Genomic DNA, 24113 nt, shown 5'->3' on the forward strand with positions numbered 1-24113 from the left:
ATCATCCAAATAAGCCACTTAGATGCATGGGATAAAACACCTACAGACTGGGCCCAGGGCAAGAATCAAATTTGCTGACCCCTAAGCCAGGATTCCTTCCACCACCACCACCCCCGCCACCCAACTGCCCTTGAAAGGGAGAACTAGAACCTCTCACCAGGCCCAGCACATAGGAGGGTCTCAGTGTCCCTGTGAAATGGAAGCAGAGCTTTTGTTTGACCACGGGAAAGGACTGCAGGATCCATCACAGGGAAGGCAGTGGACTTTTTTTTTTACAGGGCAGCCCTATAATTTTGATGAAATTTTTGCTGCTAGAAAATCAAATAGTCTGGTTTTCATTTTGTTTTGTGTGTTGCTGTTGGGTTTTGTTTTTTTGGTTTTTTTTGTTTTTTATTTCTGGGTTTTTTTCGTGCTTCCCCCCCCCCCCCCCCCCCCCCCAGTTCTGCTGTATTCTTCTCCAATGCTTGGCAATATACTCAAGCTGAAAAGAACAGAGAAAGAGGTTGTTGTGACCTAGTACTCTAAATCAGTGTTCTCCAAAGTTGGAAACCAGTAACTGGCATGGAATGGGGAAAATGCTGGAACTTCTACTCATTCCTGAAAATTAGAGCTCAAGTTTTGCTAGTATTAAAAAATGGATTGATACCCTTAGAGGGTACGAGGCAGCTTGGGGAGAATATGAGAAGTTTCACAATTTTTCCCCCACTTTCTCTTTATTCTAACACATTGCAGTTTATGCATGCCCAATTAAAAGGATATATGAGTTCTATTATATAATTTTAATTAAACTAACTGCACAAAATGGACAAGAGGCTAAAAAGGATTCCTGCAAAGTATCCTCAGATTGAAGACAATACTATAATTATAATGCAAGCAGAAGTGAACAAGAATATGGCAAAGCTGACACTCTTCCTACTCCTGGAACAAGCTCTTTGTCAGCCACATCATAGGGTAAAAACAATGACAAGCTAATATGATCTGTCAAGAAGTCGGCCTCAAAACTTTGAAGTCATAAGACTATGAAACGTGGATTTGCAGTCACTCTCATAAATGCTTAACCTCACCTTAGCATATATATATTATGCCTTTTCATTATGATAGTATGAAGCCATCTCAATTAGCAAGGCTTATAAAATGTTGTTTATTTTCTCTTTATCTTTTTATTTTCTATTTTTCATATGCTTTAAAGTACCCAAAATATTGGTATGGGGAAGATAAAGAAAAAAATTGGAAATCCCTTGTTTTGATTACCAAGAAACTCTTTCTGAAATTGGCACCATGGGACATAGAAGGGCATGAATAAGTATGCACTAAATTAATGGCTGTCCTTCCAGATGACAATCACAATATATTAGGACTAGGGCAGGAACCTAGAAGTCAAATAGGTTAATTATACCAAGATGTTAAGCAGCAACCAGGCTGGGCAGATGCTTTCACAGAGAGAAACAACTGACACTTTCATTATCAAGGATTCTGACCAGGTTTCCTCCACAGTACACACAAAAATTAACTGCTAAGCTGCATGGTTAAAATTAAAAAGAATGACAATACCAAGTGATAAGAAAAAAATGTAGGGCAACTGGAATGCGCATACACTGCACATGGACGTAATTTATACAATGAGAACGAAGGGACTATTATTACATAACATGACATATATGAATTTCACAAGTAATGCTGAGCAAAAAAAAAAAACCAACCAAAAAGAACTTACTAAAGGCAGTGCCTTGCTGAACCATATAGGCACCTAAGGTGAAAGGAAAAATCTGTAATATTGATACTATCTTAATTTAGAATTTTGCAATTTTTTTGTTTTGAAAAAGAGATTGCATTAAAATATAATTTATCTTGATCACTGGATTTTTGGGCATCTTCTTAAACTTTGCACCAAGGCAAATGCCTCACTTGCCTCACCCTTGTCCTGGCCCTTTATTAATATAAATAAAGTTCAATAACAGGCAAAACTAATCCATGCTGCTGGAAGTCAAGATAATGGTTACTTAATGGGAGGGAAGGAAAAATGGGAGCTTCTAGGATGCTAAAATGTTCTTGATCTGGGTGCTGTTTAAATAAATGTGCATGTTCCCTTTTTGAAAATTCATCCAGCTCTGCACTAACGATTTGTGCTCATTTCTCTCTATATATATGCAAATTTTTATACTTCAATAAAAATTAATGTAGAATATCAGTAATTCCACTCTAATCCATACTCTCTTCCTCCATCCTGTGGACCCTGGAATGGTTATGTCCACTCCACCTCTATATCGAGAGGGGGCATAGATTCCACATGGATAATGGATGTAATTCTTCTGCTTGCAGTTGTAGGCACTCTTGGCTCCCTGGTTTGGGGGTTGACCTTCTTCACCTCCCTGTTAGCTGGTCAGGGTAAATCCAATAATCCAGAGGGTAGGAGCTGCAAGTCTGATGAGGCTCAGGGCCTGGCTGTCACATGGACAGTCCAGAGATTCAGGCCTCCTGAGTATACACCAACCCCAATGCCAACTGCAGGTCCAGTAAAAGTGACAGAAGAGGCAATTGTAGAAAGGTCACATCTGAGTCCAACTCCATCACACTCAGGAGCACAAACTCCAAAGTAGGGTCAACTGACATGGCACTGAGCTCCAGAGCCATCTGCTGTGACCATAGAACCTGTGGGTCTCTGTAGCCCTCAGGAGCACCAGCACCTGGGCTTGTATCTACTTTAGCTGTGTCTGGGACCCTGCTGAGGCATGTAAGAGCAACCCCTCTGATGACCTCCCAACTCTTTTTTGGAGACTCATAGCCATATAAACTCATTTGGCTATTAGTTTGGGGTCCTGGGTTCAGTATCCCCAGTACCTCCATATACATATACATGTACATATATATATATGGCTAGTGCTGCTTCCTCTGTCCACCTGCATCATCTCTTCCAAATTAATTTTAAAACCTTAAAATAAATCAGTTGTTAGTTTTATCTTTCAAGCATCACTTTCAGAGAAATGTTGTATTCTACTTGTGCTGTAAGAATCTTTATATGGACAGTCAGGCACAGCAGGGACAAGGGACACAAGAGATATATGAAAGGAAAATTTATTAGTATACACAGGTCCTAGAACAGAGACGGACAGCACAAGACGTGCTGGGTCACACAGGGAAACACAATAGGAACATGGGCTCAACCAAGCAGGTAGGAAGCAAGAAGCTACAGTGGACCTGGAGACTCTGCCTTTATAATGTTACCTGGCTGGGACTATAGCAATTGGTCAAACAAGAGTGGAGATTGGGGGTTTGTATTTGATTTTTGTGGGGACATGAGCCTGGGCAGGACACTGGGAAGAATGAGAGAAGCTGTTTTTCTGTATAGGGAGGTGTCAGGGGTGGCAGTGAGGGATCTAACGACAGGGTCTAAGATGCTGAGATACTACGACAGTGCGAAGCCCTTGTTTTCTTTTAATTCACTACACTACCCAAGGCTCTTTTGGTTTCAAGGAAGAAAAAAGTCACTCAAGCTAAGTCAAATAAAGGGGGCATAATTGAAAGGATACCAAGGATTCTCATCAATCTTAAGGGCAGGAAGTACTGCTGGCCTTCATGGGAACCTCAATTCTGGGGTCTTTGAGGAGCACTCAGGGCTACACCTCCTCCCTATAGAGTGCTGAAGAAACTGAGAGATAATACAAAGGAGTGGACTAGGGAGACCAAAGACAACGTTTATCACTGAGGAAGGCTAAGCCCAAGCATGAGGTTTGCAGCCTGCTGGCTGAGCATGCTTGCCAATTCCAACTTTAGGCCTCGGCTGGCTAATCCACCCGGTTCTGAGAACACTGGAGGAGCAACCCGCAAGAGGCAGGGCTGAATGATTGTGCCTGAAGAGCAGCCCACTTCCAGGAGGAAGAGAAAGCCACTTATTCCTCCCAGATTTACCAATTAGATGTTTACCTTAACCTCCCCAGAGTGGAGGGAAGCCCAGATCGGAAAAATCCCTCGTTATGGAAACCAGGAGTGGGGAAAAACCCTTCCTCACCAACCCTGGGATTGGGAAAGAGAAGCATCAGGGACTGAGGTTTCTCCCCGACCCTCAAGACCTGTTGTCTCACCTCAACGTCTCCTAGCACAGCTGCTTCGTTCCCTCACTGTCTCCTGCCTCCTTTCCTTGTACTTCTTACACGTGGCTTGATGTGGTGGCTGCACTCCCTAGTGTACCTGACTGTTCAGCTTGGCTCCCCACAGCTGACGTCTCTCACCTCTCACCTGGAGGGGTGCTCCCTCTCGGTGTCCCCGCTCCAAATTTACAGAGAAGAACAGAAGGGCCTGGCTCATCTCTTAAAGCCAGGCTGCCCAAGACTCAAGCTAACAGCCATTCAACCCATTCAGTAACTCAGTCAAGAAAGCACACATACTAAGAAAACTCTCCGGGGGCTGGTATGTAAACCAGAAAGCTGCTTTACTGATTTACAAAGAGAGGGCTTACTTCCCAATGATTCAAATACCCGTGTGTTTGGGGGACCACAGTGGAAATTTGAATTAGTAACAAGAAAATATTGACAATTTGTTAGGAGGGATAATGCTTTTTTGCCTAAGTAGCATGTCTTAATGTCTATAATTTATTTCAAAATAATCAAGATTAAAAAAAAAAAGTATAAAAGTGAACAGTTGAGATGAGATTCTACACCACACCAACAGAAAAATGCATAAAATCCCAAACACCAAATGCGGAATGAACAAACCCCAATTTTTCCAACTTAACAATTAACCTTTGTCTATCCTGCCCCCTTCCTCATTCCAGAACTCACTGGCAGGAGGGGAGAGGGTGTGGGCTTGAATTAGGGAAAGAAGAAAATTGAAAGAGGAGCAAATAGCTCCAGGTTTGGACCTTGAAGACCCTCCCAACTCTCTACTAATCAGCATTTTGAGATGTCTTCTAACCCTGCTTTCAATCTAGAAAATAAAAAATGTGCTATTTTCCCCTTTTAGTTGGAAGATGATTGTTTAGATGCACCCGAAAGAGGCTTAATTTTTTTTCCAGCTATTAACATCATTTTGATTCATCTATTTAACAAATATTTATTGAGTGCCTCCTATGACCCTGGTTGAAATCAGGCCTTCTCTACATTGCTACCGTCTCCCACCTTATCTACCTCTTAGGAGGTGACTGAGGATTCCTGCCAGAGGTTACATTTACACTCCCAACTTTCCTGATTGTACTTGGGGCTGCCAGAGATGTGAAGTCACTTCAACTGTTTTCCAGTGCTGAATTAACAGAGTTTAAAAAGCTCTTGCAGTTCATTAGAGTTCATTAGAGTGTGCAGAACACACTACAAAGTCCACCAGAGGCCTAGAATTTTCACAACTCTCTTCTTCACTTAAAAAAATTAAAGCTAGTGCAAGTTAAAAGTGTCCAATTAATGATTCCAAAGATGAAAACCTTTTACGTATCTTAGCAGTGCCAGCCAAACATCCATTCGCTCTGCAGGATTAAACTTGTCCAACAGCTTAGATCTTTCTCCACATTCTCTCGCTTTTGATTCTGCACAGGATCTTTGGTAAGGGAATAAAGAAAGGGCAAGAAAATGGATCATTAGGAATCACGAAGAGTTGAAAATAGATAATTCCGGTGTGATTTGACTCCCAAACTAAAGAATGACCTAGTTTTCTTATTCTCTTCTCCTTAGATTAAATACGTTAGTGCACTGACATTCAACATTTCGATTAAGAAGTTTGATTTTAAAGTTTCATGTGTTTATGAATAACCGGAGACCACCAACACATTTTATTATTTTATTCAAGGAACATTAAAAGAAAGGATGACTTTAGAAACAATTAGAGTCTTATGCCAAGATTATGTATAAAGATGTTGATTACAATGTTCATTCAATATGGAAAAATATGGACTGGTTATATGAATTACGTTACATCAACAACTGGGATATTGTACAGTTATGAAAAAAAGAAGTTGCATTTGGATTAACATGGCAGAAAAACCACACAAGCCTCACCCTTCTTCAAGTTCCCAAAATCTAGAAGCAGGATTAAAGATTTTAATGCACAGGTATTTAAAAATTAATTTCTCCACAACCCTGGAAAACAGGAAAGAAAGCCATCAGAAGACCAGGAATACTGAGAAATTTCTGAAAGCCAGAAATGAGATCTAATTGAAGAAATGGATATAATCTACCTAGACTCCCCCTAGATCTCTGATAAACTTGACCTCAATATCATATAAAGGTTACATGTTCCTGATAGTGATGATTCCCCCCCAAAAAACTTCAAGGGTTAAAAAAATTTATACACAGTGAAAGGCTCTCCAGCTGTGGGACAAAATCAAGAGCTTGTTTGAAAATGTGTGACTGAAGAGTTCTGGAAATATTAAAAATCATCATTGGAGCAGTTGAGATATATTTTTAGGGGGAATAATACTAATGAGATCCATCTCATTGCATCTGTTCAACACAGAGTGAATATCTAGAGAGAGGGAGTCATCACAAGCCAAAGAAAAGAGGAAAACAATGATTCAGAAATCCACTATGTCTCTAGCACCGTTCAGAGCAAAGATGGGGGCTATACGGAAGGGGTAATTCATTAGGTTTTGGGATCTCCTGCACCTAAAATCTGTCAAGCCTTACCACCTCTCTGCTTACCAAGCAACATTCTGATTTTGATTCCTAAGTTTCCCTCACATCTCAAATCCATTTGCAAATACTGTCAGATTCACCTTTCAAATACAACCACGTGCTGCTATCCAGTGCTACCACCCAAGTCAAAGCCACTGTCATCTCTCATCTGGATAGCTACAATAGCATCTCAACTGGGGTCCCAGCTTCTGCCCTTGACCTACCTTAGGTCTATTTTCTATACAGCAGCCAGCATGAGTCTCTTAGAACATAAACTTTCCCTTTCCCCCCTTTGCCCAATTCCCTAAACCTACTTCTAACATGTATAAGGCCTCAGGCAAGAAAATAATGGAGGCCCTTTCTCTACTCATGCCAGGCTCTGTCTGCACCATGAAGAGGTTGGCATAGAGGGTGTGGACTCCCCATCATGCATGTCCAAGCTCCAGTCATACTCTAAAAACAGTGGCTTCTTGGCCATTCCACAGGCCGAGGGGTACACACACCTGCAGTATGGTCAGTCCTTAGGAGGAAGGACCTAGAGAAGAGCTCTGTACAGCCCTGGGAGCAGGTATGGGGCTGTTTGGGCAGGGAATGCTAGGGTCCCATGTACTCAGCACAGGGACTAAACGGAGCAGGGGAATGGGGGATGGGGGAAGGAGTCTCCAGGTGGGGTTGTAGCTCTGAGGCCCCTTTAACTGAATGGAGGCACACAGCTGGAGGGCCAGAGTGGTGCATCTAAAGTAAAGGCTGGGAAGCAGATGTGGCTCAAGTGATAGAGCTTCCGCCTACCATATGGGAGGACCTGGGATCAATCCCTGGGCCCTCCTCGTGAAAAAGAAGAAGAGAAAGCGTGCCTGCATGGTGAGCCAGGGCCCGCATGAGTGCCCACGTGGTGAGCCAGTGCCCTCACGAATGAGTCACGCAGGAAGACGATGATGCATCAAAAGAGAGACAAGGGGAGGGTTAAGATGAAGCGCAGCAGAAACCAGGAACTGAGGTGGCACAATTGACAGGGAACCTCTCTCCACATCAGAGGTCTCCAGGATTGAATCCCGGTGAATCCTAGAGGAGAGCAAATGAGAAGAGAAGACAACAAAGACAGCAAAAACAGCAGGGCAGGAGGAGGGGAAGGGGGAAAAGTAAATATATAAATTAATCTTCAAAGAAATAAAGGCTCAGCTCAGAGCTTCCAGTCCTGAATTCTAGGGTTTACTGCCTCCAGCAGCTGTCAATTTCATCCAGAATAGTAGCTAATGTCCCTATGATGGCCTTGAAGGCCTCCATGACTTGACTCTCTGCTGCTTCTCTACCTGATCTTCTGCTCCACTCCCCTTTGCTCTTCCTGCTCCAGCTGCACTGGCCTCCTTACTGTTCTTCGAACAGACCATGAACTTTCCAGCCCCAGGGCCTTTGCACTTACTCCTCCCTCTGCCCCCGCCATTTTCAAGGCTTAATCTTTTACTTCCCTCTGATCACCAATGTCACCTTATCTGTAAGGTCTTCCCTGATCTCTCAATATAAAATATACCAAACACCACCCCCAGCATTCCCTGTCCTCTTTACCCTGCTTGATATTTCTCTGTAGTGATTATTATTTGGCACACCTATATATTGATGTTTTGTTTTGTTTTTTCCACAATGACTTTGTCTATTTTGGTCTTTCCTTCTTCCTTAGCACCTAAAACAACACCTGGCACAGGGTATAAGTGCAATAAATATTTGTTGAATAAATGAACCAATTGGTGAATTAATATTGGGGTCAAACATTTTTATTTATTGGTCATGTATATTCCTCTTCCTATGAATTTTCTGTTCATGTTCTTTACACATGTTTAAAATCAAGGTGTTTGTGTTTTTTCTTATTGACTTGTAAATATTCCTTATATATTAATCCTATAAGCCCTTTGCCATTTTTGAGGGACATATTTCTCCAAGGTTGTTCATCCATTGATGAATTTTGTGTTCAGAAAATTTTAATTTTTTTAATTACCAAGCCTGTCTTTTTATCTGTGACATCTTCTATCATTTTTCTGTCTAAAGATATTCCCCCTCAGAGATTATTTAAATGTTAATTTATATATTGTCCTGATTTTCTATGACTCTATTTTTCACATTTCACTTTTTAATCCATCTAGAGTTTATTTTGGTATATGACATCAGGTAAAGATGTCTTAGAACCTACCGAAGTTACAAGCAACACCCCTCTCTGGGCCTGGCCTTACTTTTATTAAAATACACCAAGACATAAGAGTCAGTCTCCAACAAAGAAAGACCAGGCAAAGGAGTTTTCACTTCCTCTTTATCACGATTCAAAGAAATGCCAGACATCATTCAGAGAGCACCCTGCACTGCTTCCAGCCTTCTGCCAAAGTTGAGCAATTTTCAGCACCAGGGCGGTGGACTTGGCCCAGTGGTTAGGGCATCCATCTACCACATGGGAGGTCCAATGTTCAAACCCTGGGCCTCCTTGACTCGTGTGGAGCTGGCCCATGCACAGTGCTGATACACACAAGGAGTGCCCTGCCATGCAGGAGTGTCCCCGCGTAGGGGAGCCCCACGCACAAGGAGTGTGCCCCGTAAGGAGAGCCGCCCAGTGTGAAAGAAAGTGTAGCCTGCCCAGGAATGGCACTGCACACACGGAGAGCTGACACAACAAGGTGATGCAACAAAAAGAAACACAGATTCCCATGCCGCTGACAACAGAAGTGGACAAAGAAGACAACGCAGCAAATAGACACAGAGAACAGACAACGGGGTGGTTGTGGTGGGGGGATAGGGAGAGAAATAAATAAATAAATAAATCTTTAAAAAAAAATTTTTTTTCAGCACCAGTTGGGTCTCAGCAAGCAAGGCACGCTGGTGGTCAAGGCAGATGAAGGGGCTTACCCCTCACTCATAGCCAAGCTCCTTGGTTATGGCAGAATGACTGTTTCAAAAGGAGGAGGCATGACCCTTTTTATTTACTCCCCTAGGGAAGAAATTGTAAGCCCGTGACTATATTCGAGTATAACCACCTAATTCAGTTCTTTGAGTTTTTCTCTCTTCTCTAACAGTAACATAGACAATGCCCCATATAATCTCCTTATAGGCCTTGAGTATGAAATAGTAGGGAAGTTGCCTTCTCTCCATCCTTGCTGTAGTCTATCTTCTTTAGGGATGAAACAAATCTTGATATAACTGACTTAAGAAGAGTAAAACATCATCACAAGTTCATTAGTTTTATCCATCTCCTAGGAAATGAAAAAATGGTCATGAAGCGACATCAGAAGGCTCCAGTGGTCCCAAAGTTATCCCAGATCAGGATCTAACCTTTGTCCAAAATAGTCGATTTTCTTAAAATCATTGGGTCTATAATGCTTCCTTTACCTTAAAACTGAGTTCAAATAAACACTCAGTATTGTGCCTGAAGTCTCTATACTATTCTGTTGATATGTGTGACCATTTTCGCAGCACTCCAGACAATTTAATTATTGTAGCTCTTAAATTTATTTCCATATGTGGTTAGTGAAGCCTTTACTTTATTCTCTTTCCAAGCATTATTATTTATATGTATAATTGCCCAGTGAAATTTAGGATCATGTTTTCAAAGTCGAAGAAAAATTCCATTGGAATTTCAATAGGAATTGTGTTAAGTCTATAATTTATTTTGGGAAGAGTTGAAATATTTACCAAATTCAGTCTTTCCAGCCAAAATCATGTCATTCATTCCATTTTTCTTTAATATATCTCAATAAAATCTTCTACTTTTCTTGACTTTGACCCTACGGTTTATATCTCTTAACAGGGGATACTATCTTCAGAATTTTTCTTGTTCTGCTCGACAAGCCCTATTGGAATTCAGAGATATGGATTCTGCTGTCAAGGAGTTTAAACTCTAGAATGATAGTGGGTAGAAAAGAATATAACAGATATTTCTTATATGTTAATTCTATAAGCCCTCTGTTTATAGAATTATGTAGGTAGCTCAGCCAACAAATCACCCCACCCTTTTCCCTGGGCACTATCCCAACCATCCTTATGTTACAGCAAAGGGGTCCTTGACGACCATGTCACCTAACAGGTGACTGGACCGTGGATGGGCACCTCCCAAAATGATCCAATGAATTCTTTCTCTGGAGCTTTAAGATTAAGATTGAGGGATTACTTTGTTTCCAGGTGACTGTACTGTTACCATGTAAAATAAGAGAGCTGCTGGGGATCATGCTGTATTAGCTGTCAAAGGGGTGCTGATGCAAAATACCAGAAATCTACTGGCTTTTATAAAGGATATTTATTTGGGGTAGGAGCTTACAGTTACCAGACCATAAAGAGTTAACTTCCCTCACCAATGTCTGTTGCCACGTGTTGGAGCAAGGTGGCTGCCAGTCTCTGCGAGGGTTCAGCCTTCCTCTCCCTCCTAAGGCTCTGTGGTCCCAGCTTCTTCGGATCTCAGCTATAGGTTAGCATAAGACTCATCTTTGTCCCCAAGGCTTGTTTCTTTCCAGGCTTTCTCAGCTGTTCAGGGATCTGGTCTCCACAGCTACAAACTATCAGGCGAAAGGCTCGGCTCTCACCCCAGGACTCCAGCATCCAAAACTAAACTTTGTGTTCTTCTATGTGTATTTACTTCCTTGTCTTTGATTGAGCATCCATTTATATAGCCCACAAAGGGAGGGTGGGGTAGGGCAGGGACTCAAACCAAGTTGCGCTAATGACGGAGTCCCTAATATTGATTTACTAAATTAAAAGTGAAACCTCTGAATCGAATACAATCTAATACACCCGGAGGAACAGACCAGTTTAAGTTTACAAACACAATTGAATATCTATTTTTGGAATTCATAAACAATACCAAATTGCCACACATGCTTTTCGACATGGAAACCAGATAAAAAATGAAACTAATCTATAGGAAACAAAGGAAAGAACGCAGACACAGCAAAAAGAGAAATACGCATGATAGAAAGACCTAAGGGTATTTGAGTATCTGGTTCAACCTCTTTCCAGGGGTTCAGTTGCATACCTGCCCTTAAGTTCTCTGAAAAATCCTGGAATCCTTGTGATAAGCTTCTTTGTGTTCTGATTCAGGCTAGCTCCAACGAGTTTCTGTTACCATAACTAAAAAAGCATTCCTAATACAGAGAGAAGAGAGACAGAATCCATGTCCTGTGGGCTTTCAAGTCCTGAACTAAAAGTCCAAAACCCAGAAGAGACAGAAAGACTAGAGGAAGGCAGACAAATCAGGAAAAGTCCAGAGAAGAAACCAACTGAAACAGGCTCAGCAGTTTTTGGCCATCACATTCACTGTGCTTCTGAGCACATCTGCTCCTGCTGTCACACTAGGAAGGGACTGATCCCACACCAGGAAATAAGGTCTTTGATGCCAGATGATCTCTCCAGCACAATGTGAAACACCCACCATTCGTCTCAGAGATAACTACAAAATGTTTATGTTGTGGACGAAGTCCTCACATGAAATAGGGGTGATGACAAAGACAAGGGTGAAAAAAATAAAGCCAGCATATGCTTTGCCTTGCTCTCTTTACCCTCGGCTGCAAGATTAGCAATGTTCCAAATGGAGACTGCTCTGAAACACAGAGTGGAGGCAACATGGAGCAGGTCTGCAGCTGACCCTTGCCACACTTGTCTTATGAACAAGTAGCCATTCAAACCTGGGGGATCTTTTGTTTCACATCGTAATCTTTCCTATCCTGACAGATATACACATATCTTGCTCTGTGATTGTGAGTTCTATAAAAGCAGATCATGTGTTACTTGACTTGTACCTCCAGCACTAGCATAGTGCAAAACACATAATGAACATTTAAGTAATACTGAATGAATGAGAACTTTCTGGATTTCATCTGTACAATAGCAGATAGAAGTAGATTCTATAAGGTACCTTCAAATGCTAGCATCCCATGATTTTTTTTAATTTCAGAAATAAAAGGTTCTATGTTTCCTTCTCAAAACACCCACACACTAAAGCCTCATTCCAAACTAAATTTCTATTCTCTCCTGTTGTAAAGCTTTTGTAAATGGCTGCATATGCCTACAGCATTGCAAGAACCGTTTACGATTTTAAAATCCTGATTCAGCCTGTAAAGGCAAGAAATTAAATACTGGAATGCCTGATCTGTCTCTGAGTATCATGACCCTAAGTGATGTCTCCCACCACCACCACCACCACCCACTGTTGCTGCTGACTTGGGCATATATACCTGCTGTTCAAAGGCATCTGAAATTACCTCCAAGAAGGAATTGCTTTGAGAATGAGGCTTATAATTAACAGTAATTGAAGTTTCCTCTGGTTTTATGCACAAGCCTTATCTAAGCCTAAATAGATTAACTGCATGGCTTAAAAGTCAGAATGGAATTAGATGCTTCTAGAAGTGACAGGGGGTTCCTGCTCAGCAATCTTACTTCTTCAGGATTCAAGCACAATCCCCAAATTTCTTTTTTTTTTCCTAAAGATTTATTTTTATTTATTTCTCTCTCCTTCCCCACCCCACCCCCACTTGTCTGTTTTCTGTGTCCATTTGCTGCATGTTCTTGTTTTTGTCCACTTCAGTTGTTGTCAGTGGCACAGGAATCTGTCTCTTTTTGTTGCGTCAGCTCTCCGTGTGTGCAGCACCATTCTTGGGCAGGCTGCACTTTCTTTCACGCTGGGCAGCTCTCCTTATGAGGCACACTCCTTGTGGGTGTGGCTCCCCTACTCAGGGACACCCCTGCATGGCAGGGCAATCCTTGTGCGCATCAACACTGCGCATGGGCCAGCTCTACACAGGTCAAGGAGGCCTGGGGTTTGAACCGCGGACCTCCCATGTAGTAGACAGATGCCCTATCCACTGGGCCAAGTCTGCTTCCCCCAAATTTCTTAAATGGGAAAATAGGAGGAGGGTGGGGTCAAATGAGAAAGAACATATTTGAGTTTCAGGTGTTTGTATGCTGTCCAGATAGAGATATCAAGCAGGTAATTAGATATAATAGATCTGAGGTTGATGGAAAAGGACAGGGCTAGAGAAATTAATTTAGGAGCCATCACCCTGTTCAGTTGATGTTTGAAACTATTATAGAATGAGAAGAAGAAAAGAAAGAAGAGGAGAAGAGAGAAGAGGGAGGGCAGAGAGGGCAGAGCAAGGGAAGGGAAGTAGAGAAAATGAGGAGAGAAGGAAAGGGAAAGAAAGCAGAACATCAATATCTCAGATCAGCAGAACATCCATATCTAAAGGGTTTGTTAAAAATAAAAATTAATGGGGTTTTACAAAGTAACCTACAAATGAACGACCAAGGAGCTAGAAAGAGAACTTGGATATAATAATATTAATAAAGGCAGGGGGAAGAGGGTTTCAAGAAGGAAAAAGTGTTCAATAATTGTAGCACACGCTGCTAGTTGCTTCCTTAATATTCATTCTCCCTTTTTTTCTCCCCTACTAATGGAACACTGATTCTTTTTTTTGGAGTGGCAATGTACCTAATTGAAAAAAGAAAACTGGTATCCCAGGCTCCTTTGCAGCTAGTAATGGTCATATGACATCCTTCTGGCTAATATGATATAAGCAAAAATCTACTTGGTGGGGTTTTCAGGAAAACTATATTTTCTTGAAACAAATGGCCAAATAGCTGACACTTCACTTTTGCTCTTTGCCTTTTCTTCCTTTCTAAATGATGATTTTTATGCCCACAAATGCAGAAGTCATCTAATGAGCATGAGTACAAAAGATGCATATGCTAGATGATGTAGTGGAAAATTAGGTGTCTGGTTCCAGATCCACACAGTTGAGTGAGAAACTTCGTAGTCAGCCTTGATTCCTCCCACCATCTCGCTTTCTTGTGCGCCAAGACACTTGATTCTATCCTTAAATAACCTTCAGAACTGCTTTCTTCTAGCCACCCTACTAGCCTGTCAGTGTGCATCATATCGTCTGACTTACTGCACTGCCTTCCTAACAGATCTCCCCTCTTCTAGACTATCCCCTCCAACTCGCCTTCTAACCTGCTATCAGTATTCAATCTGCTATCAGTATCTGTCAAAAGTAGAATATGTTTGTGTTGGTCCCTGCTTAAAAATTTCCACATTTCTTCACTGCCTAGAAGATAAAGTCAAAGGTCCTTAGCCTGGCCAAAAGGCCCTTTATGATTTGGCTCATGCTGTTCATTTCTCCAGCCAAAGATGTCACATGTTGGTCTTTCCAGAAATTTCCTTTTGTCACACCTCTATACTTTTCCATTTGCTGTCCTGTCTGAACTGCAATTGGAATAAGTTCCAACCAATGGATTTGCATGTGGTGACCAAAGGACTCTTTAGTTTAAAGAAAACAAAGCTCAAGAGCACATGACACTGGAACATTAAAATTGTTCTGCATATTACAACGCCCATTATACATTATACATTTTGTCAAAACCTATAAAATTGCACAGTGCAAAGTGTAAACCATAATGTAAACTATAGACCATGATTAGTAGCAATGCTTCAACATGTGTACATCAATTGTAACAAATGTACCACACTAATGAAAGATGATGTTAATAGGGGAAAGTGTAGGGGTGGGAGGGTTATATGAGAATCCCTTATATTTTTGATGTAGTATTTATGTAATCTAAAGCTTCTTTAAAAATAAATTTTAAAAAAGAGCACATGAGAACTATCTACTAATATCTGAAGGGTTCTCATGCAGAAGAAGGGTTTTAATTGATATATGGGGTCACCAAATGGTAAAAAAAAAAAAAAAAAAAAAAAAAACAGGACGAGGGGATGGACATAGGGGAACAGGGACCAGCCCAATATAAGGAAGGACACTTTAACAGTCAGAGTATCCAAAATTGGTATGTGCTACCCCAGGAGGGGGTGAGTTCAGCACCCCTAAAGGTATTCAAGCATGGTTTCGCATCTACTTAGAGGAGATGTTCTAGAGAGGATTTAAACACAAAGCATGTGATTGAATAACTCATGCAATGAAGTCATAATAGATCTGAGTTCAAATACAGAGCTGACATTTAATAGTTGTATAACTTTAGGCAAGTGATTTAACCTCTCTAATCTCATTCCCATCTGGAAAATGAGGGTTGTAAAAATTAAGTAAAATAATGAATGCAAGTAATTACTGCATCTGCCTTACAAATGCCATAATTGCTCAATAAATGGTATCTCTGATGAGAACACTATGAACACACATATTTCAATCTTTTTTTTGAACAGGACCCTGAACCAATATTGTGTTAGGAACTTTATATTTATTTAAACCTCATGGTGTCCTTCCATATATACGGTATTAATTGTATGATTTTGAGCCAACTGATTCTCAGAAAGGTTAAGTCATTCACCCAAGAACACATCACTGGTTTAAGTGGGGCAGGCCAGTTTGCTGGATGGCAAAGCTCTTTCCACCAAGGTAGTGTCTTTTTTTTTTTCCCCCATTTTTAATTTTTTTAAATTAATTGTATTTTTTAAAAGATACATAGATCACAAAAAATGTTATGTTAAAAAATATAAGAGGTTCCCATATACCCCACCCCACTCCTCCCACATCAACAACCTCTTTCATCACTGTGGCACATTCATTCATTGCATTTGGTGAATACATTTTGGAGCACTGCTGCACCACATGGATTATAGTTTACATTGTGGTTTACACTCTCCTCCAGTACATTCAGTGGGTTATGGCAGGATATATAATGTCCAGCATCTGTCCCTGCAATATCATTCCGGACAACTCCAAGTCCCGAAAATGCCCCCACAATCACATTTCTTCTTCCCTCTCCCTCCCCTCAGCAACTACCATGGCCACTTTCTCCAGATCAATGCTACAATTTCTTCCATTGCTAGAGTCACAATAGTTCTATAGTAGAATATCAGTAAATCCACTCTAATCCATATTTTATTCCTCCATCCTGTGGACCCTGGGATGGTCATGACCACTCCACCTCTAAATCGAGAGGGGGCTTAGATCCCACATGGTTGATGGATGCGATTCTCCTGCTTGCCGCTGTAGGCACTCTCAGTTCCCTGGTGTGGTGGTTGACCATCTCCACCTGCCTGTTAGCTGACATGGGTAAGTCCAAACAAACCAGAGACTAGGAGTTGCAACTCTGCTGAGGCTCAGGGCCCAGCTGGCACATGGCCCAAGGAATTGGGGGGAGGGTTAGGGGGAACAGATGAACATGGGAGATTGTCAGGTATGTGGCTGAAACTATAGTGTTAAGAAAACTCTTTAGAAAATATAATAAGGAAGGATTACCTGTTTAAGGTGTTTAATGGGGGCATCTGGCACAGGGCAAGGTAGTGCCCGACAGGAAAGAATGAACCCCAGCCAACCTCCTCTCCCACTACACCCCTCAGGCCCCAATGCATAGCCCTGTTAAAGAACCACAGCCTCAGCCAGTCCCGCCCCTGGGGACAGAGGACTACCTCCCCCGCTGCAGAAAGGAGAGCCGAGTGAGACGGTGACAGGTGGTCGAGGCCAGCTTCAGCGCAGGAGGAGAAAATCGCCCAAAGCTGGAGAAGTCTCTAGGGTGGTAGGCCTGACCCGCCAGCCAAGAAACCTTCGACTCCTCGAGAGCTGGGTGCGGGGAGCGAGAGTGGAGGTGCCAGGGGGAGCCCACTCCCTCGCCCAGCCCTGCTGGCTGGCGCCACTGTAGTGACAGAGCGGGATCGGAAATCCGAGGGCGTTCCCGGGTCCCGAGCTGGAAGGCTAGTGGGTGGGGATCCCAATGATTCACCCAAGACCCAGGCGAAACCGGCGCCCTCGCCTCACCACTACCCCTCACCACTAATTCGGTCTCTGCGCTCGTCTAAGCTCCGGGGCAGCGCGGATCGCTGCAGCCCACGCCGGGCCCAGAGCGGCCCGCGGGCGCGCGGCCCCTCGAAGGGTGCAGCCGGTGGTATCCAGAGAGGCGCGGGGTTGAGGAAACCACCGCTGGAAGGCGCGTCTGTCCGGTGTGGGTCTCCCAGATTTGTAATTGGAGACGTCTCGGTTCCGCGGGGGACACCTCCAGCCGGCACTTCTGCCCCTCGGACCCTGGACCCGGAGGTCAGGCTCAGACATCCAGCAGCTGCCCGTGGGCCAAACCGACCTGGGTCCCCGTGCCGGCCAGGCGACAACCTCGCACCCCAGCCACTCCCCCACTCGCCCCCGTGCGGGAGCGGGACCATCAGCCCTGCTCGGCCCTCCCGGGCATGGGCGGAACCCCGGCTGCTCCAAGCACCCCAAGATGAGACCCTGGGCAGGCCCCTCCGCCGGTGGCCTCTCCCCAGGATCTGACCCCCTCCCGTGCCCGGGCGTCTTTGTTTCTGAGCTTGCTCTGAGCGTGATGTAAGGAGGCCAGGCCCGCGCGCCGCTCTCCCTCTTTCCACACTAAGTCCATCCTCGACCCATCCATCGGCGCCCCGCGCTCGCTCGGCGCGCAGAGCTCGGCGCTGGCTGCGCCGCGGCTCCGGCTTCCAGAACCCCGGGCACCGACCGGCGCTGCTGGGAAAGCCACGCTCGCACGTCCCACGTCTGGATGCAGAGTCGGTGGGAAAAGCCGAGCTTTGCGTCCTGAGACAAGGAAGCCAGCCGTGAGGGCGGTTTCTAAGGCGATTCAGACGGACTTCTTTTCCTCTCCCCGGGAAGCGGCAGGAAGCCTCAGGTACCTTGGTGACCGCAGTTGGTGGATGTTTATATGAAAGAGAGTCAGAGTTTACAGTAGTAAGAGAGAGAGAGTGAGAGACAGAGAGAGTTTGCAAGAGGAGTGGGAGAGAAGAGCTAGAGAGACAGTGAGAGACAGAGAAAAAGAGCCAGAGAGAGGAGAGAGAGAAAGAGAAGGCGAGAGCTAAAGAAAACGAGTCAGGGAGACAGAGACAGAGATCAAAACTGACAGATCAGGAGACTTAGAGTCAGAGAGCAAAAGGTAGAGATAGAGAGGGAGAGCCAGGCTTGACAGGAGGAAACTTGGATTTCTTTTTTTAACCCACTGTGGTTTCGCCCGACAGAAGAGAGGAGCGCTGCTCCCTGGCCAGCAAGCAGCCCCCAACCTGGATGGAGTGAAAGATGCGGCCGGATGACATTAACCCGAGGACTGGGCTGGTGGTGGCCCTGGTCAGTGTTTTCCTGGTCTTTGGCTTCATGTTCACCGTCTCTGGGATGAAAGGGGAGACCCTGGGAAACATCCCCCTTCTGGCCATCGGGCCAGCCATCTGCCTACCTGGCATTGCAGCCATTGCTCTGGCCAGGAAAACCGAGGGATGCACCAGGTGGCCCGAGAACGAGCTGCTTTGGGTGCGCAAACTGCCCTGCTTCCGGAAGCCCAAGGACAAGGAGGTGGTGGAACTGCTGAGGACGCCTTCAGACCTGGAGTCCGGCAAGGGGAGCTCAGATGAGCTGGCTAAGAAGGCCAGCCTCAGGGGGAAGCCTGCCACCCAGGGGCAGGGTGAGGTGCCGGCTGCCAGCTCCATCACCACTCCCACACCCACGGAGGAAGGAGAATGCCAGAGCTTGATCCCAAGCGGACTTCAAGAGACGTCCAGATACCTGGATGGCTACTGTCCCTCAGGCAGTTCCCTCGCTTACAGTGCCTTGGACGCCAAGTGCTCAGCCTGGGACAGGTCCGAGTGCCCTGAGCCTGAGGATAGTATCTTCTTTGTGCCCCAGGACAGTATCATCGTTTGCTCCTACAAGCAGAACAGCCCCTATGACAAATACTGTTGTTACATCAATCAGAGCCAAGGCAGGTGGGACCATGAGACGATAGTCTAAGCTTTGCGTGGAAGGCTTTCTGTGTTGGTAGTAACATGACTATCCAATGGAAGGAGACTGCCCTGCTCCAACAGCCTTCACACTGTTAGAAATTGACCTGGTATGTGATGGGTGTGCAAACCTCTGGTGCGTGAAAGCCGTGTAAATAGGCATGTTGGGGACACATTTTCAGGAAGGGTGATGAGGGTCAAGATCACTGTAAGAGGTGGGTAGGAAAGGGAGCAGGAATTCCGGTTTCTTTTTAACATTTTAAACAATGTCAAATGTTTTATAAAACACCCCCCATATTAAGAGCTTTCCAGCACCTGCTGAGAACAAGGTTAATCTGGAGTGGACTGCAGAGACCAGGCATCAAATGATACATGGGCTAACCATAGGGAAACTAGAATGATTTTGTGTCTGAAGAAACTGAAAGAAAAATTAATTTAATGCTCCATTGTATGAAATTATTTTTGTCTGGTGGGAAACTTTTCATACTTGGTATTTGCTGTGAGAGAAAAAAATGAAGATAGAATAACTACATTCCTTCTTGGGTAGGATGAGTTTTGGAGAGACAGAGCATTAAAGACAGTTGAATTATGTAATTGAGTTTTGTAGCACTCTCCTCTGATAGGATGTGGGACCTCAAATAAAGTAAAGTAAATGTGACCAGCTATGTGAAAAATTAATATTTTTAGATGTTTATTTTACTTCTTAAACACTCCATTTAAATTGATTTACTGGGACTTTACCTGAAGTGTTTATTTACTATAATTCATGTGTCATTTCCTCATCAGGTATAAAATGCCTTGGTGAAATATTTTTAAAGAATTAGAATTTGTTTTCATTAAGTCAAAATGAATTTTACATATAAGTACAAGTATCTGACATTTCTGGGAGACACATGTTAGTAATTACTATTCTTATATGTCTTTTCAAATCTGAAGACTATAAAATCAGTCCTGGACTTGATGCTGAATTTGTAGGAAAACACAATGGTTAAACCTTTGCAAGTATCATTATTTGTCAGTTTTTGTACACTTTTTCAACAACTCCCACAGACTGTAAATGCCTATGAAAAAAAGTTGAGGTACTAGATTTAACTAAAGCCCAGATTTTATTACACTGATTATCTGATGGGTGAACAGTATATGACAAAGGTCTGTTTTATTTCATACTTACTTTCTTGCTGTTTCAGAAAAAAATCAAAATGGGAAAGTAAAATATATTTCCTATTCTACTTGTTTCACTATGATAGAAAAGAAGGGCAATCAGCCAGAATACCACTTGATCCGTATTAAGAGAAATATTGAGTTGTATTTAGAAATAATGGTAGATTTCATCTTAAATACAAGGATAATTTTGCATCCTTTAAAAAATGATTATTTTAAAGGATCAGATAGTTTCAACCACTTTCTCTCAAAAGGGGAAATGAGGACAAAAATTTTGGACATACTTCTTTTATATATGTCAGGTTCAACTCTGCAATCCCTTCTTAAAGAATGCAAGTGTAACAACTGTTTTCTCATAAGAAACATGTCCTTAAAAGTCATACTTTACAAATCAAGTTCTAAACTGTGTAATTTTTCTTAGTAGGGCTTAAATGTCAGAAAACAGAATGTGTGATCCTGGGAGACTTTCATCTTCTCATACCTCAGTTTCTTACATTATGAAATGGGGGCAGGGGACCTAATTTACACTAGATTATTTATATTGTTCATCCCAGTTTGACTATTCTACGATATTATATCAAAGGTACTTTATATGTTGCCAAAAACTGAGTTATAGCAAAATGCATGCCAAAATTATACTATAATTCATAATAACAATTATAGAGCACGGATTGAATTCTTGCTATTACACAAAAGAATTTTGTAGAGATATAAAAGCAGATTTGTTTTATTACCAAATATTATTTATTCAATGAGATGCATTTCTGGGAATAAAATAAAAATAAAAATGTTAGGAGTAAAAAATTTTTGAGAATTTTTTTAAATTTTGGTATAGCCTAAAGTAATCTAATACACAGCCTTGCACTAAATGTAATTTATTTTGGATTCCAGGCAGGAGGAAGAATAGTTTCCTGAAATCACAATATTTTTTAATAATTCTAATGAATTTTGAAAAAGGGAAATCATATTTCCATGAAGATGAAAATTATTGGATAACTCTTAGAAATAAAAACTTCCTCTTATGTGTTAACCACAGTGGAAATCTTTAGAGGTGAGGAGACAGAGAGACATCAGAAAGAGATTCTCACAGAGATTCTTCAAATTTACAAGATCTGAAAAGAGATGCTCATAGTTTTAGGTATAGTTTGGGGTTCGGAAAGGTTACTTGAAAGCAGTTCAAGCTCCTTCATATCTCTCTCTCTCACACACACACACACACACAGCTCCAATTTCCAAATCCAGGGTCCACTACTAGTTTAGGGATATAAGGTGTTTTATCACATTTTCAGGTTCTATTTCAGAAGAAACCTATTTCAGGTTTCTTCCATGCCCCTGTTTAGATACTTATGGTATCTAAATATATATTTGAGGGACTACTCTGCTGTTTGCAGATGTTAGGATGGTAGGCTTAACTTTGACCAGAAAGAATAAAATGTGTTATTATGTGTGTGGACTTCTCTTAACATCCTACATTAAGCAACCTCTTCCTAATATTAAGTAAGGTAGCCTAGTGCCCCAAATCAATACTTGTAGGTACTATTCAAGGTAAAACTGCTCTTCTTTTGAACAAAGTTAGAAAAGAAGGCAAACAAGGTGAGAAAAGTATCTGAACTGCTTAGGGAAAAACAGAGCAGATTGTTTCAATAAAGATTTTAGCAAATTGTGTAATATTAACATAATAGACATGAGGGTATGTTCTTGTTAGTTTTTAAGAGCTTCCAAGCAGATGTAAATTTAAGTAGTTATCAATTTTCTTTAATTTCCTATTAATCTGAGTAGTCATTTCAACTTGATTTTAAATAGGTATTTTATTACTGAAATTTTCCCTATTGAATTTCTCTTGCTCTATATTCCTACTTATTATGCATATGGGTTCTTTTTCAAACTGCTTCTTGACTCCAAAGTGTAAATTCAGCCAAGATTCCCAATCTGGAGCATATTCAGGCAAATGTTTCAAGATTTATTTCCTACTGCAATTATCATAGCAAACAATATCCAGATATAGTTAAGATCAGGCTCTCTTCCAAACCCCACTAATGAGTTTCTTAGAAAATGTTTTCAATACTATGATCTTAACATCCAAAGAGCTGGCAAATAATGTTAAATGTAGGAAAAGTTTATTTGTTTAAATATTTTACCTTTTGTCAGACCCAAGCTCTATTTATTTATTTATTAATATCTACCCACTGTATCCACAACATCATTTATTTGGTAAATTCACTATTATTATTTTCTAATATTTGAGAAAATATTTTTGAAAATCCACAATCCTACCATCCTAACAGAACTATTTCCATTTTAGCATATTATCTTGTATGCCCCCTTCACATGCATAAGTGGCTTACATGTTGTAATCATGTGCTTTTCTTAGCTCTTTTAACTATACCTTAAGTATGTTCTCATGTTTTACACAGTATTCTTATTGAGCATTAAAGAACATGCCATCTTGGTGATATGCCATAATTTATCATGCAGGCCAGATATTGAAATTTATTTATTTTTTATTTATTTTTTATTTGAGGTACCAGGTCTGGGGATTGAACCTGGGACCTCGTATATGGTAAGCCGGTGCTCAACCACTGATCCACATCAGCTCCCCTAAGATGGTTTCTTTGTTTGCTTAGTGCTTGTTTTTGTGTTTTAGGAGGCACCGGGGACCAAACCCAGGACCTCCCATGTGGGAAGCAGGCACTCAACTGTTTGAGCCACATCTGTTCCCCCAGATATTGAATTTTATGGATGGTTTTATTTGTTTTTGCTTTTATTTGTTTTTTCAGTTGTTGGTAACATTGCTACGTTATTTGTCCATGTGCTCATAGAGACGAAAATTTACTATTGAAAAGTTACATACTTATAGATAGGGCTGGGGGTGGAGAGAACTGTGTAAATGGATCCAACTCTCCATAGTTATTCAGGTCGTCTCTCCACTCACATAGATGCAAGACATAGAGTAGAAGGCAAAATTATGCTTCATCAAAAAGATCTCCCCATCAGGACCAGAGCTTGTATTTTTAAGAGTAAGATGAAAACATCTCCCTATTTAAGGTACTGGTAGCTGTTTTTCTCAAAACCAAATTACAGCGTCAGTTTTCAAAAGCATAATGTTCAACAAGCCAAATGGCAATAATAATTACTTTGTAATATTTCAAAAAATTCTCTTATAAGTACCTCACCACATATTTTATAAGATATTTACTATGTATATATATTGTTACCTATTAGTGACTTTTACAAATGAACTGGAAATTCAGGGATTCAATAGACTCTACCCACTAATTTTATGTGTTTCAGTTCCTTCCTGGAAAAAAACTAAACTGAGAATGGAGATGTGGACAAACGCTTGACTGAACCAAATGTCTCAATAAAGGACAGAATTTCATTCAGCCTCTTGTCCAGATGACATAAAATCATGTCAACACCATCATGTCTTTGATTTCTCATTGCCTACCACATGATCCTCACTCCACTCACCCAGTAGAAAGAAGTTTAGACATGATGCTATCCAGATACTCACCCAAAGAGGCAGGCATGTTTGGAGCAATGGGGGGAGTAGCCATATGGAGGACCTAACACAGGACACATGTCACTGGTTATGCTTTCGTCAGCCTTACCTGGTCTCCTCTTTCCACAAAACAGCCCGGTGTCCATTCTTCTTT

At 42.0% G+C, this 24113-nt stretch overlaps 1 protein-coding gene and 1 long non-coding RNA gene across 2 annotated transcripts; one reads left to right on the top strand and one right to left on the bottom strand.

The window, feature by feature from the left end:
* Positions 1 to 1135: 1135 nt before the first annotated feature.
* LOC131279460 (uncharacterized) lies at positions 1136 to 18946 on the bottom strand. The gene is made up of 2 exons (XR_009186824.1): positions 18756 to 18946; positions 1136 to 5520 (listed from the first exon to the last, which is right to left on the bottom strand). It is a non-coding gene; the product is annotated as an uncharacterized lncRNA (long non-coding RNA).
* TMEM215 (transmembrane protein 215) lies at positions 17153 to 23840 on the top strand. Its single transcript, XM_004478184.3, has 2 exons — positions 17153 to 18200; positions 18544 to 23840. The coding sequence occupies exon 2, from the start codon at positions 18602 to 18604 to the stop codon at positions 19304 to 19306; it is 705 nt and encodes a 234-aa protein (XP_004478241.1). The 5' UTR covers positions 17153 to 18200; positions 18544 to 18601; the 3' UTR covers positions 19307 to 23840.
* Positions 23841 to 24113: the final 273 nt, after the last annotated feature.

The sequence above is a fragment of the Dasypus novemcinctus genome, chromosome 8 (genome assembly GCF_030445035.2).
Source record: "Dasypus novemcinctus isolate mDasNov1 chromosome 8, mDasNov1.1.hap2, whole genome shotgun sequence".
Classification (NCBI taxonomy): Eukaryota; Metazoa; Chordata; class Mammalia; order Cingulata; family Dasypodidae; genus Dasypus; species Dasypus novemcinctus.